Genomic DNA, 15258 nt, shown 5'->3' on the forward strand with positions numbered 1-15258 from the left:
ATACCCTAGCACGTGAGAGGGAGTATAGCAGAGACATGTCTGCACAAGTCAGACACTAACCACAGAAACCAGTGAATCCCCCCAGGTTACCTTAGGGGCAGGACACTGCTGTGCAAGTCCCAGAAGCTCCCAGGCTGGTTTCTATAAAGCTTCCACTCAAGTGTTCCCTTTTCTACCATTATGTCTCTTCTACACTGTATTTCATATATATATTATATATTATATATTGATTCAGTATCATATCAATTTCAATATTATATATTGAAAAAAATAATCTCCAGAAAGCCTCTTTGCAAGGAGTCCCTGTTAAAGATGCATTCATCACATTATAAGCATTTGCTGCATCAATTGTAGGTCTAAAGTACCCACAGAGGGATTGCTGAAGCAGAACTGGAGCCATGCTGTGAAAAGCAACCCGAGTGTTGCCTATTAGCAAGGGCTGCTATAGCTGAAGAGAAAGCAAACACTACTGCAGGCTCAGGCTCGAGGTTCCTCCTGAGTTCAATCACACCGACTGCGAGTTTTCTCCACGGGCAATAAAAAGAGCCCAAAATAAGCAGCCCTAATGAGCAAGTGGCTCTAAAAGCAAACCCCTCAAGCTCCGTGGAAGTGAATGCAGTCGACTGGGAAAAGAAACGGTTCCCCTTGTTTGCCAGACAGAGCTCGCTCTCCCCTCGTTTGTTGTTGCTGCCAAGAGCTGTGACTTGCGTTTTCTTCTGTGTGCCGGGGCAGTTTGGTAGCTGCAATCCCCTCCATGGGAATGGGTTCCCGGGGCTTACAGGCATTCCTTAAAAACAGGAACCACCCAATCCCCGTTCGGCTAATTTAACAGGAGTTTCTGCAGTACCGCATGGCTCAGAGCGAACAGGCCGTAACTCATGCCTGTGACATGACATGGTTTGTTTCCTCTCTTGCCACTCATTTCACAGACACATTCCTTGCTCTGTGTTGATGCAGGCTCTTGTTCTGCAGTTATTTGCATCATCTCTCCTTTTGATGCTATGCTATGTGCACTGAGGATGTTGATTCGCATGCAGATGCCAGTGGAATTATTGCTGGGACCTTTTTGCAGAGCTTGCCGGCCGCATGGCACTGACAGCTGAACGGAGGGGACACAGCACCATTCTCAAACCATGACAGGTTCATACTGCAACATAAACCTGAGCCAACTTTGGCACATTGCTAGTTGCAATAGCAGCCTTAACGAGAACCAGAGCAGACAACCAGACACTGTTTCATGATGTTGCCTGATCTGCTGTGTGCAAGTCATACCTCATGTAGCCCGGTCACCAGAAGTAAACCCCAGGTTTAACTGTAGCTGCTGCCAAAGCCTTCTCTCCAAAGCAAGATGCTTTGAGCTACAACAACGCATTTCACCAGCCTAATGCCAAATGACACCCACATAACTGCTGCTGAGCCCTGTGACTTCCTATTGCACCACCACCGCCACCCATCTTCTGGCTCTATCAGTGACAAGCTACTGAAGCGATGACAGCAGCAGTCTGTCCAACCTGGGCTGTAAGACTACTAAAGATACAGCGGGTGCCTATTTCTGGCTGGAAGTAGCACGTCTACTGACAGTACTTTCATTAGATGAGCTGATGCAGCAGGGCAAAATGAGAGAGGCCTCAGGCATTCAAGGTGCAGTTGCTGAAGCCACGCTCCATTTACCACAGGTCACCAGCAGTGTAGCCAGACACTGAGAATACCCGGCTCTTCAGGTTTGATTTCCTGTTGCTTCTAACACGCACGCCACCCTCTTTAAAGAGACAGCAGTGGGGAATGTTAACTGCGCCTGTGCTTGGACAGCGCTAACTAAAACCACGGCGCGACACACAGCTCCAGCAACAAGCACTGGGCCCACCAGTCACTGCCGTGACCTGAGCAGTGCTACTGGTGCTGCAAATAACTGGTTAATAACTTTGAACACACCAAGAGTTATAGTCATTGGGATGCTAAAAACCCACCAACGTCATTCTGAAACGGAGAGGGAAAACAATGAAAGGCTTCGAGTTTTCATGTTCTTTATTTACAGGCCGCACAATACATTTTATATACAAATGGCTTAAAATAACAAAGAGTAAGCAAGCTGAAGCATAACAGTTTGATTATTTTAAATTAGGTTGTCTCGAAATAACTCCTGCAATAAAGTATTCTTCACCCTGATAAGCAAAAGTTAGTTTGATTTTCAGTCAACCCAAGGTCATTTTTAAGTACAGGATTCAAATCAGCTCTCTGGTGATTCCTTAGTTTCATGACACACTTCTGCATATACAGAACATCCCAAAACTATCAAGAAGGGAAACGGCCAAAGTTTCCCCATGTAAAACAGAACCAGTGTAACAGAACAGACCGGAGAAATGGCGTATGTAAAACACTCGTGTGTTTTATTAACAGAAAGAATGCAGGAAATACATGTGAGATTTTTCTCTCTTGGAACCAGAATCCATGGTCTGAGATCTAATTTGCCCGCAGACAAGAGGTATCCTATGTTACTTCAGTACTTCGGTCTGTACTGCGCAATTATCTATTCAACTCATCCAACTGTAAACTTCACCAAAACTGAAACCGCCTCCTGCACCAAGCAAAAGAAGAGCACTCAAACCCCAAAGGAACTTACATGACGGCGCTTCCAGAAGCACCTCTGCTTCTAGAGAACACCTCACTACCGTGGTATGGAGAAAATTCAACACTGACCATGTTTTATGGAAACATAACGAAAATATAGAAGTTTGCCTTCTAAAATTTATTTTTTCCCCAAGAATTTATATTAACATTTAAGGAGACACGTATTTTTACACCTTTTCCCTAACACTGCTCCTTCTGTTCAAGATGATAACTAGCAATCCAGGATAAAAGCTGTTTCCTTTTCCTTTGGCTGGTTTTAAGCGTATTACGTTAGCCTAAGCATTTTAAGTCATGGTCATAGCAGTCCAGTCGTGTTCACTTCGTGCCTTTTGGTATGGCTAAAGACCACTGAATAAAAACAATGAAGTACTTGCTACTTGGTAGTCCATGATTACAGTATTTTGCTATGTTTATTTAGAAATACAAACACACAACACTTACTTTTCGATGTAGTGTCCAGGTCTCTGTAGCACGCTTTGGAATTGCAGCATGGAAAACATAAACCCAAAGGAACTGGGGTGGGGGGGGAGGAGGAAGTAACAAAAGCCACGGCTCCACAGGAAAACAACACGGATTTTAGAACGTCTACAACTGCATCAAAAAAACGCCAAGAGCCACGCGATGTAAAAATGCCAAACTAGCACAGACCCACTCTGCTGAGTGGAACTTGTTCCAAAGGGTAAAACTCTGAACTGACATAAGCACCTCATGGTGGGGTTTGATTCAAAGGGAGTTTCCATAGGTCATACACAGGCCCAGGACAAATGAATGTGGACCTACAGTCCTTAAATCTGTCCTGTTGCCTGGCTGCTGACCTGCCCAGACACAGCTCTGGGGTCAGGGATAAATCCTCCTGCCATGCATCCCCAACGCTGCCCTGCAGAGGGACAATGGAAGGGCTCCTAACCCATACACAGCCCATGCACAGCCTCTCCCTGCCCGGCCCAGGGGGAAAGGCTGTCAGAGCCGTGGGTTGCAGAGAACGTGATCTCGTCAGTTACCACACATGCGAATATGTTATCTTTCCCTCCAAATTATCCCAACACTGTTGCCCCAGTCAAATAGAGTGTTCAAAGTCACAGGCTAGTAGTAAACCTTATACTGAAGTTGGGGGAAGTCACTGTGCAGTATGCAGCTGCCACAGTATGCCAGTTCTGGTTTTGATTGATCTGGAAGTTCAGATGCCTATTGCATCTCCTCATAGGATTACTCGTGCTGTTCTGGTTGGGGTTTTTTCACAGCCAAAGACTGAAATCCATTTTGGCGGAATGATGCAAGATCAGAGCCCATAAGGAGCTGCACTGTCATTTACATGTGCAGAGGGGACTGACTTCTCTGCATTAAATGAGGTGAACTAAAGGACTTGAAAATTTACCTCCAAAAGGGAAGCAGCAGGATGTCTTCCTCGCATTTCTGTATTGGAAGTCAAATCATTTAGTCCGCTCACATCTACCTTCCATGTGAGCTTACCTGCTTTTTTAGGTAACTGTCACCTGCAGTGACAGTTGAAGTGCAGGAAAGTAACACCAGACTGCACGATTTTAGTGAAAGCAACTGCCTAAAAGCTCTGCGAGTCCTGCTTCATTCTGACAAAAAGCCATCTGTGTGCATTACTGTGGGACTGGCTTTGTTAAGGGGTGTAAACAGCAAGCCTCAGCTGACACTGTCCATAGCTAAATGAAACTGATGGGGTGTGCCTTTAAAATCTTCCCGGCAGAAAAATGCTACAGGGGGGTATCCTTACTCAAGGAAAACTATCGTTGACGTGTGAAGCTGCTGTTGTAATTAAGCACAGGTTACTCAGGTCATATCCGTATGCTTATGACCAGGCTGCTTTTATTTTCAGATCACGGGATTTTCTACTGTGTCTAGTGAAGGCAACTGCCAGACTTACAGGGACATCGGAAGCAGCATGACTCTCTCTCCATTTCTCATTTGCCAGATCCTCAAACACTACGTAGTTAGCGAAGGGAGTTTCTCCATGCTCTACAAAGTGGTAGTTAAGCCATATACGAACCAGGATTTTCAACTAAAACAAAAACAAAACACCAACAACTTTGGCTTCTATTCTGAGTAATCCAAAAAGTCACTGACAAGACTACGTTTGTAATAGTGTAAGTAGAAATTTTACTTTCTTAAAAGTAATAATTAAACACTCAGTTACATAAGGTACCGATTTGTCAACTGGATAATCAGTTGGAAGATTGTTTCCAATATGGGCTTTAAAACATTCTTTTACGTACATGCAAAATATAACCATACCTCCTCTCTGCAGGAGAGAGACCACTTGTTGTCAAAGGAAAAGAAAAACATGCTGGAAGTTGTAATTAATACGAGTGGCTCTTGGTAAGAGTTTGAACTACAGTCATTTTATCAGGTGTTCAGAGACTCGATTCCAATCTTAAAATGTGCTGTGGAATGGCAGATATCAAATCGATTAATTGGCACGATCACAAGTTTACAGAGAATCAGAACTAGTGTCAAAACATTCTGCTGTTGCGTTGAATACTGGTCATTTTTCCTTTGGTTGCTTCCTATAAACGCAGTATTTGTGGGAAAAAGACGACAGTGTCAGCTTTTCACACAAAGTAAGGTACTGCTGTTGACATTTAAGAGAAAAAAAAAAAACCCTATTTCATCACTTGGTAAGGACTTACAAAGTATAGTTCATTTGGCAGAGGAACTGAAACACTTACTACAACTCCAGGAGGGAGCTGAGGAAAAACTACACTCAATTCTTCTCCTCACTTCCACTGTTTTCGCATGATGTTCAATTTGGAAATGATAACTTCATCAAGGAAAGATCAGGTCTCTAAGTAACTGGCCCACCTGAAGTAAACAGCACAAGGTTATGACCTATTTCAGTTGCCTATTATTATCTGAATTTCCATGTTAACTACTGAGGTTTAGGGATTAATTTATTACCTATGAAGTACTTCCAAATGTTCGCAGACCTTAAGCTTCCATGTTAAGGCACTTACCATTCAAGTAAAACAGTTTTTATATAAACAAGCCTGGGAGATGGAGAGAACATTTTACCAGAACATCCATTCTTTTTTTTTTCTTTTTTTCTCTTTTTTTTTTTCTTAAAAGAAAAGAAAAAAAAGAAAAAAGAAAAAAGAGAACATTGACCAAATATTTATAAAACTTTGCATCAAGGTTGTGGTTTATTCTCTGAAATGAGCACAAAGTACACCTTCCACAATAACACTGAAAGCAGTGCAAAGACTGACAGTGACCTTTGACTAAAGGTAGTTCGGTAAAAAGAAAAATACCAAAGAAATCAGTGCCCTGCTTTGATTGTTGTAAAATTTTTTTTCCTTTTTTTTCTTTACATAAAAGTTGGTCCAAACTTACAAAAAAAGCACAAATGTGCATAGTTCAGAAGATCTGAAAGAGTGCCATAAAAAGCTGATGTCCCTAAATTTAGCATCCACTTAAAACGGCCAAAATACAAAATAAAATCCAGAACGAGAGTTTGTGAACATGTACAATCGATTTATCTAGGTTTCAGACAGCATGAGTTTGAAGCGTTTGTCGTTCTTCCTACTGTATGCAAGACCCTTTTCCACATAAAAATAAAGCTGTTGAATTAACATTATTCAAGTCTGCTGAATTGCTGCTTTAAACTGCAGCGAGGGAACAAGATAAACAAAACCCAAAATAAAACCAAGGAAGTTTTTCCAGATAAAAATGATGTGCCTGAGGAAAAACAGATACTCAATATGGTAATCCTCTGCCTCGCCCTCTCACTGCAGATGTGCTAATGTGTCCCCTGTATCCTTGGGAATAGCCAGGTCCTTGGGCAGGAGAAGTCCAAGTCTGTCCATGCATGTGGCCGATGCCACCGGGATTTTCCTGTAAGTTACTTCCGAAGCTATAGTTATGCATCTTTGTGGGCAAAGAGTGCGTGCTCTCCGGCCCCACAGGAGCGTCACTGTTGCTGCCCAGAACCGGGATAGGGCCGTGGCTGTATTCAAACCTATGGTCTTTATCTCCACTAAATAGCATGGGGCCAGCGTTGAGGTAAATGTCTCCATAACCAGTTAGTGAGCCTGGAAAGGATTCTGAAAAGGCCGACGGAGGAGGGGGAGCACCAGAGTGAGATGAAGCAGTACTGTAGTTATCCAAAGACTGAATATCTGAGTTTCCAAGGAAGCTCCTCCTTTCTAATGCTCCTGATGATCCGCTTCCTATTCCATCACTACTGCCATAATGGGCAGATGAGAAGGAAGACGACCCAAAGTTATCCTTGTAGTCTGGGCCTGGTACGTAGGATTCTCTAGGCTGATAATCCACGCTCGTTTGTACTGGCTCCTCTGTTGTCGCCTGAGCTTGATGCTGAGCAAGCAGCTGCAGAAGGGCTGCTTTCACTCCCGCGTGAGGATCTGTTCCTGAAGAGTTAGTTATAGGCAAATGTTGGTTCTCTGTCCGATAATCAAGGTCTTCATCAGTGAGCGGCGGAGGCTCCGGTGGCTCTGGGGGACGCTGATCTGGAGGCAAGATCCGAGGGCGCTCTTGTTCGGGTGTTCGGTTTAGAAGCCTCATCTCAGGTTGCCTAACCAAATCCTCTTGACCTACGCATACGAGAAAGAAAAGCTTTGGAATAAAAATACACAATAACAATACCAGGAAGGAAGAGGACTCTTTCCTCAAACAATGCAGACGTTTTGTTACTTCAATTCTCATTTAACTTCTCGTTTAAATCTATTGGTAAGTGGCCAGATTATTTTAGGGAGGGCAACAGCTCATTTGCCCCAGGAGGGTGATGCAGGTTTCTCCTCCAAGTAACATTAACAGGCAAGTAGTTAAAGGAAAATGACACAAGCTCCTTAAACAAAAAAAACACACTCAAAAAATCCCAACTAAAACTTGACAAACACATAAATACTAGAAAATTCAAAGGGGGTGGGGGGTGTCACAAAAGATTTGCAAATAGGAACAGAAGTCTTGAGGGACAAAAGGCCACTCTTAAAGAAAAAAAACCCAAACCACTTCAGAGTGCTTTCAACAGCTCCAAACACCACAGAGCAGTACAGAAATCACCATAGAGTGAAACTGAAATAGGAATCCAGAAAGGTCAACAAGAGAACTCTAAACTTCGAGATGACTAAGGAAGCCACTAATATACCCAAGTGGTAACCTTCAGTCATGTGTGTTTGAGTGACAGGAGTAACCTCCTACCGAATCTGACACTGAGAACTTGCTCTGGTCAGCATTAAGAACAAAATTAAAACAGCCTCTCCCTAAAATAGGCTTTACCTAAACACAGTCAAAATTAGCAAATTCCATCTATGAAATTGCTAGAGATGACTGTCTTCACCACAAACACCACTAATAAAACCCCAAACCTCCAGAACAGTGATCAGTGTAACTGTTTCATCAGAAATACTACCAGCATTTGTGTATCTCTTAGAGTAGGGATCCTCTTTTGCTCTGTCTGCATGGTACCTGCTACAGTGAAACACAAATTCTATGATCCATATGTAGAGAGTGACAAAAACAATTGAATCATCTCTCCCAGACTCACACCAACTCATATGGTCAACATGTTAACTCTTTATCCCCAGTCATGACATTTCCACTGCTCAAGGTATCTGCCAGTTAGCAATAAAGACCTTCAGTACCTGCAGATGCATATAATGACTTGATCAGATGTGGGTAGCTGGGTGCTGGAGATTCCACGTCCTCCCGGCTGACAGACACAGGAGTGGTAGGCTCTGGAGGCTGCCTGAGTTGTAACGACATTTCATTTCCTGATCCGTTTTCCTTCTCCTCCAACACAAAATCTTTTTGTTTTGTTTGCTGAGCCTTTATTAACTGAGACAACAGAACAGCAAATGCACTCTGCACAGCTGCCTGGGCAGCATCAGTCTCAACTTTAGGCTGATTCAGCTGAGCAGGCGGTACAGGAGGCTGGGTGACCGTCGGCTGTTTGAGAGGCTCCTGCTCTGGTGGCGGTGGTGGTGGCGGCGGTGGCTGCTGCTGCTGTTCTGACTGTTTTTCACCTGCTGACAAAATTCCAGCAGGAAGATTTATTTTATTTAGTTGCTGCTGAGTCTCTGGGTTTACCTTAATATTCAACACTTGGGCAAACTGCGCCAAACTAACACTTGTTTTAGACTGTAGCAGGTTTAGCAGGATTGCCACTTCATTCTGGTTTAACTGCTGTCCAGTGCTTGTTTTAGCTAAAGACAAAAAAGGTGGTTTTAAGTATTATTTAGAACTGGCATATTTCAGAAACTCAAAAGACTAATCTAGCATGGCTGACATGAACTGGCAAAGCATGAGTTTGGACAACACAGGAATGGAATGCTTTTACATATTAACTGCCTCTGGGGGAGTACCTATAGGAAATGGAATAGGAAGATCCAGCATAAAGAAAGTGACTTCCAAGGGGTAAGCACACACACTCAGACAGATGAGAAATATCAAGCTGGAGCTCAATTTTCCACAACACAACTAAGCTGGGGCTTAAGGCCACCTGCTTTAGGCAGCTGCAAGATTTCCAATTCCTGCAAAATTCCCTATCTTTGACATATCACATCCCTCTGTTAAAAAGTGGCCATCTGCAAAACACATTTCCAGTCATATTTTGGCCTGTTCTAATTCAGCATCTGGATTCTAACACCTGCTCAAGTGACCAGGCTCTAGGTGACGCAGAAGCTAGCAAGTATAAATGCAAAAGCAAGTGCTGAGTTTGAAGGACAAGTCATTAATCACCCAGTAGCAGGAAAATGCAGGTTTGTGATGGCATACAGTTCCTTCAACGGAGTTTGCCACAAGTAAGAGGAGGGTATGATGATGGAGGGGAATATGCATAAGGAAGTCAGAATATTAAAGTAGTTTCTTAGTTTCAAGCACCCATTTGTGACAGTTTATTGTGAGAGAAGTGAAGCAGCATGGATTTCAACATGCCCAATGAGTAGATGACTAGTAGATGAGAGAAAAGCAGTTAAAAAATGAGTGTGTGACACTGTGCTGGCAGAGCCCTGATATTTTTTAACCTAGATTAATATGTACACATACTGTCCTCTTCTATCCCTGATTCTGCTAATTCACCTATGTATTCATTCATAGCAGATTCAAAGCATAAACAGTTACGCACGCAAAAATGTTAAGTATTTGCCTTCCAAGACTAAGAGCAGGACAGCTGGAAAATGCTGCAAAACCAAAACCCCACTACCCTACTTGTGGATGTGCACCAAGATACAAGAACTTGGAACCCTATTCAGGCAGGGTCCAGAGACTTCAATGATTTCATGCGTTTATATATAAAAAATCATCTCTTTGGCAATACATAGAAAATTTCTAAGGCCTTGTACTGCTGGCTCTCACTCAGATGTCATGATTAACAGTTGATTTTGTAACGTCTGAGGACGGTTTGCTCAACACTCAAACTCTTCTCAGGATCTCGGTGAAAATTCAGCAGAAAAACGTCAAACAGGGAAACTAACCTACCCATACACACCTATCCTAACCATACCCTTTGGTTAGTTTCAAGCCCATTCCAAGAGCAAACTGTGTCCTAGGAAATCTGGCAGTTTGTATCAGAACAGAATTATTGAGCTCTCATAGCTCCAGTTACATTTTAAGATGCAATCACCAGGGGTCCCATTTGTCAATAAGAATATAAGCAGTTGAGTCAAGGTTTTTAACCTCTTATTTTGGGGTGTAACAGTTTTTAAAGCATGCATTTGTACATGGACTTTTTTAGTGTGCCTTATTGATTATACTATCTAATATTACCTAATATTATCTAATAAATCTAATATTACCTAGTTATGGCTTTCACAAGTGTTTTGCTTAGCCCAGAAAACACCTCTATGCTAAACTGTCTAAGCTCTCTCGAAAATTAAACTGCCTTCTTTTCTACCTAGATGCATTTCTTTCTGTGCATATGGGCAAATAGCAGCATAGGTCTGAACGATTCCTTCTCTGTTTATTTACATAGCTAGTATTAATGACTAATAGTAGTCTCTCATCAGGCCACCTGATATAAAAAGTACAAAGGAAATAAATACTATTCTTTAACTTCCATACAGATTTCATTTGTGGGGGGAAAAATATTAAGGGCTACAGAAAGTCATGCTTGAAAATGCTGCCAAAACTTTAAGCCAAACATACGGAGTGGCAGAAGCTCACAGCTGGCTTATGGTGCGAAACAGGATGAACAGGAGCAAGAGGCAATAAATTGCAGTAAAGTATGATCAAAAGGTATTATTTTCTATATATCTCTGCACAGAGTATTTAGAGCTCTGCTCTACTGTTAAAAGTTGATTCAAGGTGGTTAGTACCAAAGAACGTTCAGGCTCTGTGCATGCATTTATTGGGTTTTTTCAGCTGAACTCCTGTATCAGCACCATGGGGTTTATGGTCACTTTGCACAATCAAAAATAGTCTAAATTTAACTTATTGGGTATTCATTCGGTTTTGTTAGTCTGTATATTTCTACATATTATGAGGGAACTATCACCGAACAACTAAGAATCTCAAATGGTGTCCAAACAGGAAACCATTACTTTTCATATTATATTCATAAAACTGGTCTCAAGCAAGATCCTTTGGTTAAGTTTCAGAATTAACAGTTGTGCAATCTACGCAGGTAGCTACTTCTTGTTATACCACGTTTTGGGTTGGAGGTTTATGTTTATTTCTTTACAATTCGGTTTAGCCCCAACTTGGAAAGCCAAAAATAACGTGACATGCAAAGGGCCTCTATTTCATTTGAAATTATGATTGCCCCAAAATCTGCCTTCTAGTCAGTTTATCAATACCAAGTAAAGCTCCTCCAATCTATGGAGTCTGCAAGGAACTTAGAGCAGCAGCTGGCTTGTGGGATTAGTGAAGAATTATAGGTAAGCAAGAGATAAAATTCTCTCGAAATACAGAGCAAAGTAGTTGCTCTGACCAGATTGAAAAAATACCTTAAAAGCAACACCTAGTTTCCAAAAGCAAAGGTAAATCTTTTGTAACAAAGATTTAACTTACAATACAGCTCCTCCCTCAAGAATCCAGGGGACGTCAGTATTCTGAACACAACATCTAAGATTTCTAGAGGTGCAATCCAAGTAGAAGGTAATTATAAGAACTGAAAATATTACTGACCAAGTGCTACACTAGAGTTGCCCTGAGTTTTGAGTTGGGAAGAAGTTTGCATGCCTTGTGGGGTGTTGGTTCTGCTCTCATCCATGCCGAGAGACAGATCCTTCCTAGGGACTTTAGCTGCTGTTGAGTCATCAGTCATGCCCATCTGCTTCTGTCTTCTGCGTTTCTTACTCCACAGTTCATGGCAATCTTGCCACAAAGGAAGGCTGAAAAAAAGATTAGAAATAATCAGTTTTATCACAGATTTTTTTAACCATGTTGGTAAAATAAATACTCAAGTTATACATAAAGTAACTTGTGAAAGATTGATCTACCGAATTCAGACACATGAGAAAACACTCAAAGCCAGCAAAATCTCAGACTTGCTTTTTCTGGCTGAAATCTCTTCACTGGCTGCCTGTTTCAGAAGCACAGATCCCTCTGGCAGAAAAGGGGAACATGTATCTTTAAATTAGAACCGATGTCATTTTCTTGCATTCGCACTTACGAAAAGCCTAGTTATTTGGGTAATTCAAGACTTCAAACATCAATGCTGCACACTTGCTATGAAACAGAATTTGCAGAGTAACAGAATTATATGAATATGAAAAAGCTTTTTTCAGGGTATGGGTGACCGATTCTTTTTGACTACTTGTAAAAGTACTAGTGTCTCATGAGTTCAAGTATTTATCTGCAGTAACAGACATGGCTATCTACTTCACAGTTGTACAGCACAGACAACCAAGACTGTGAGTGGGAGGGAAGAGAAGAAGGAGATAAAAGTTTCAAGAGAGTAGCATGAATAAACAGCATTTACAACTAGCAAAGCTCAGGTACTAGGAATAACATGGGACATTCCAATCCTTTAAGAGACAGATAAAGGTGGAGACAAAAATCTCCTAAGGAACTCATCTGTCACCAGTTCTGTTGTTCTATTATTGTTCCCTGCAGGCATCTCAATCCCGATTTCCTAAGGAGCACAGAGCCTCATCCCATAGATAATGTAAACACTGAGACAGGCAGTAAAAATAGTGCCTTCTGTTTTCCTATTACATATCAGTAACTGTCTGATCAGTTCCCTCACCCAGGAACATGGAAAAATTAGGTAACAGGTGACAGATGACAAATTAGGGGACAGATGCCTCAAGGAAAGGCAATTAGGACAACTGCTTCCTTTATTGTTTCCCCCTGCATACCAGGTCAAAGACCTGCCAAGTACATAGTCAAAACCAACTGGAAGCAAGCAAGAACTCCTTGTGAGAAGTATCTTACAGTCCTTGCAATCAACACAGTCACTTTCTTTGAAAGAACAGCTGTTTCTTCCCAAAGCAGAACATTTGTTTTCCAGGAGAACAGTTCGCACTTTCCTGTGCATGCTCTGTCAGATGTGAGTGTGGTTTCTCTCAATCTTTAAAAGAACACCAATGGCTTGTTTTGAATTTCCATGTATCACCTCCTATAATGGATGCACTCACTATGGAGCGCATGAAAAAACCCCAATTTCTTCCCGTTCACTTACTTTTAAAAGCACATAAGCAACATGCCATACAAGTAGTTCCGAGATTTTAGTGAAAAGCCTAAAATTGCTGATTACTGATACTCAAACAGATATATATATATATATTAATCACATTCAGACAATGAAACCTCTTCCCTTCATGTACCAGGAGGATTAGTAACAACCATGTGTATGTAATAGGTAAGTCTCAAGAGATTTTTAATAAAATTCTCAGATGAAACTCAGACATTTTTCTCAGTTGGTAGCTCATTAAAAAGAAGTCAGGTACAGCCTGCCTTGAAGATACAATTTACTCAAGCAATACTAAACGTTCTGTGTTCTGACAGCTATCTTGAGGGAAGAATGTAATCGGCAGATCCTGTAATACTTTTTCATTGTTCTTCTTGGCGCCTGTTCCGATATGATTTGTAGTGATTAAAATGGCAATTAAGTCACTGCAAAAACCCTACTGGAAATTGCAATACATTTCCTCTTAGAGAAACCCGCAGGAAAAACCCTGCACGAAGTAGTTCACCACTCCTGCCTGTAAAACTAAGAATCTTATCTGGCACAGGAAACCATTTATGGTATTTCATTTTAACTCTCCGGTACTTTTGTAGAACTCTATACCCAGTGTCATTCTACCATCAAAGAAGGCAATTCAGATTCATGGAGGACCTCAAAACCCCTGGGAAAAGCAGACACTGATAAACAGAGACTCCAGAGAAACGATTTTTTTTTGACATTAGAAACATTCATGTAAAAGTATTTTTGTACAGGTACTCAATAACTAGTTCTAGGAGTAACACATGAAACAGTTCTCAGATCCTCACAACCATTGCTATCATGGTGTAAAAGTAATTCAGCTACGCAAACACTAAAATAGTGCAGGATCACCATTAAACAATTGTATCTATCAACTGTTTTGTTCTGCCACGTCCTACTTTAACTGAAACACAATGACCTCAATGAAATCAGCGCATGTTCACTTTTTGTACAGGTAAGGGCCTTTACCAAAGGAAATCACTTACTCTGGAGGAGGCATTTTAGATGGTTCCACATCTCGCAGGAACTCACACTGAAGAGCTTGTTCAGCTGTGCAGCGCTTGCTGGGATCCAGGGCAAGCATATAATCAAATAAATCTAATGCAGCTGGTGGGATGCTACAAAAGAGCAAAATGGAGAAAAGCAGTGTATTTTTATTTTGAATCATTCTGTGCAAAGTAACTCTCCTGACATAACTGATCAGTAAGTCCTCAGATAACTCATACCCTAGCAAAACCCAATCACAACTGGAGCTTGGGAGTAAGAGGCAGAGATAAACTTCACCTTTTATTACCCACGCACACATACAACCAAAGCTTTGATTTGTATTAATTGCTTGAAGCACTGTCCTTACAAAAAACACCCCCCACCTTTCTAAAACAAGACTATATTGTTACTTTATGCTTAGGAATTTAGCACCCAGAGAGTTGCAGTTTTGATTAGTCCATGGGCAATAATTCTACTGCTTCAAAGATACAAGTCTCATTAGTACAAACAGGACGATACATTTCTCCTGAAACCCACAGTAACTGAAGGAGGGAAACAAAGCCTTTAAAATAAGCTTACAGCTGTTTTCCATAACTTTCATATGTGATCTTTGCACAGAAGTAGTCCAGTGGTAGTACTTCAGAATACAGGATTCAGATAACTCCTCGGTGCTGAATGAATTTATGACCCAAAAGACTGTAATGTTAACCAGACTACATAGTTAGCTCTAGCCAGTTGTCCTAATAAAGAACAATTAAGTACTCTGAGCTGGTTTTTTGGACCAAGACAACAAGCAGGTGTACCAATCATGGAAAACAAATGTTTCCTTAGGAAAAAGCTGACAGGTGGTTGAAATTTTAGGGCCTTCTTCCCTCTTCTTGAAGCTTCTATTAAATAAGGGTTAATATAAGCTCTCTGTATCTGTATCATGGGAAGGATAAGAACCTAAAGACATTTTTCTTGACACTTAATCTGTATTCATTCTCCAGAAAACAGTGAAACTTCATAAAGTC

General features: G+C 41.4%; 1 protein-coding gene across 6 annotated transcripts in view; it reads right to left on the minus strand.

Annotated features, from left to right (window-relative positions):
* Window positions 1-2007: 2007 nt before the first annotated feature.
* The window catches only part of CDK13 (cyclin dependent kinase 13), a 50238-nt gene continuing 36987 nt past the window's right edge, over window positions 2008-15258 (minus strand). The window contains exons 11-14 of one of the 6 annotated variants that reach the window (XM_065665727.1): window positions 14245-14376; window positions 11791-11942; window positions 8256-8639; window positions 2008-7205 (exon numbers count right to left, since the gene is read on the minus strand). In XM_065665727.1, coding sequence (XP_065521799.1) covers window positions 6349-7205; window positions 8256-8639; window positions 11791-11942; window positions 14245-14376 — 1525 coding nt within the window. In that variant the 3' untranslated portion in view covers window positions 2008-6348. Of the gene's footprint in view, window positions 7206-8255; window positions 8817-11736; window positions 11943-14244; window positions 14377-15258 lie in introns of all 6 variants that reach the window. The other 5 variants (XM_065665726.1, XM_065665725.1, XM_065665723.1 and 2 more) reach the window with 5 other exon arrangements.

The sequence above is a fragment of the Lathamus discolor genome, chromosome 2 (assembly GCF_037157495.1).
Source record: "Lathamus discolor isolate bLatDis1 chromosome 2, bLatDis1.hap1, whole genome shotgun sequence".
NCBI lineage: Eukaryota > Metazoa > Chordata > Aves > Psittaciformes > Psittacidae > Lathamus > Lathamus discolor.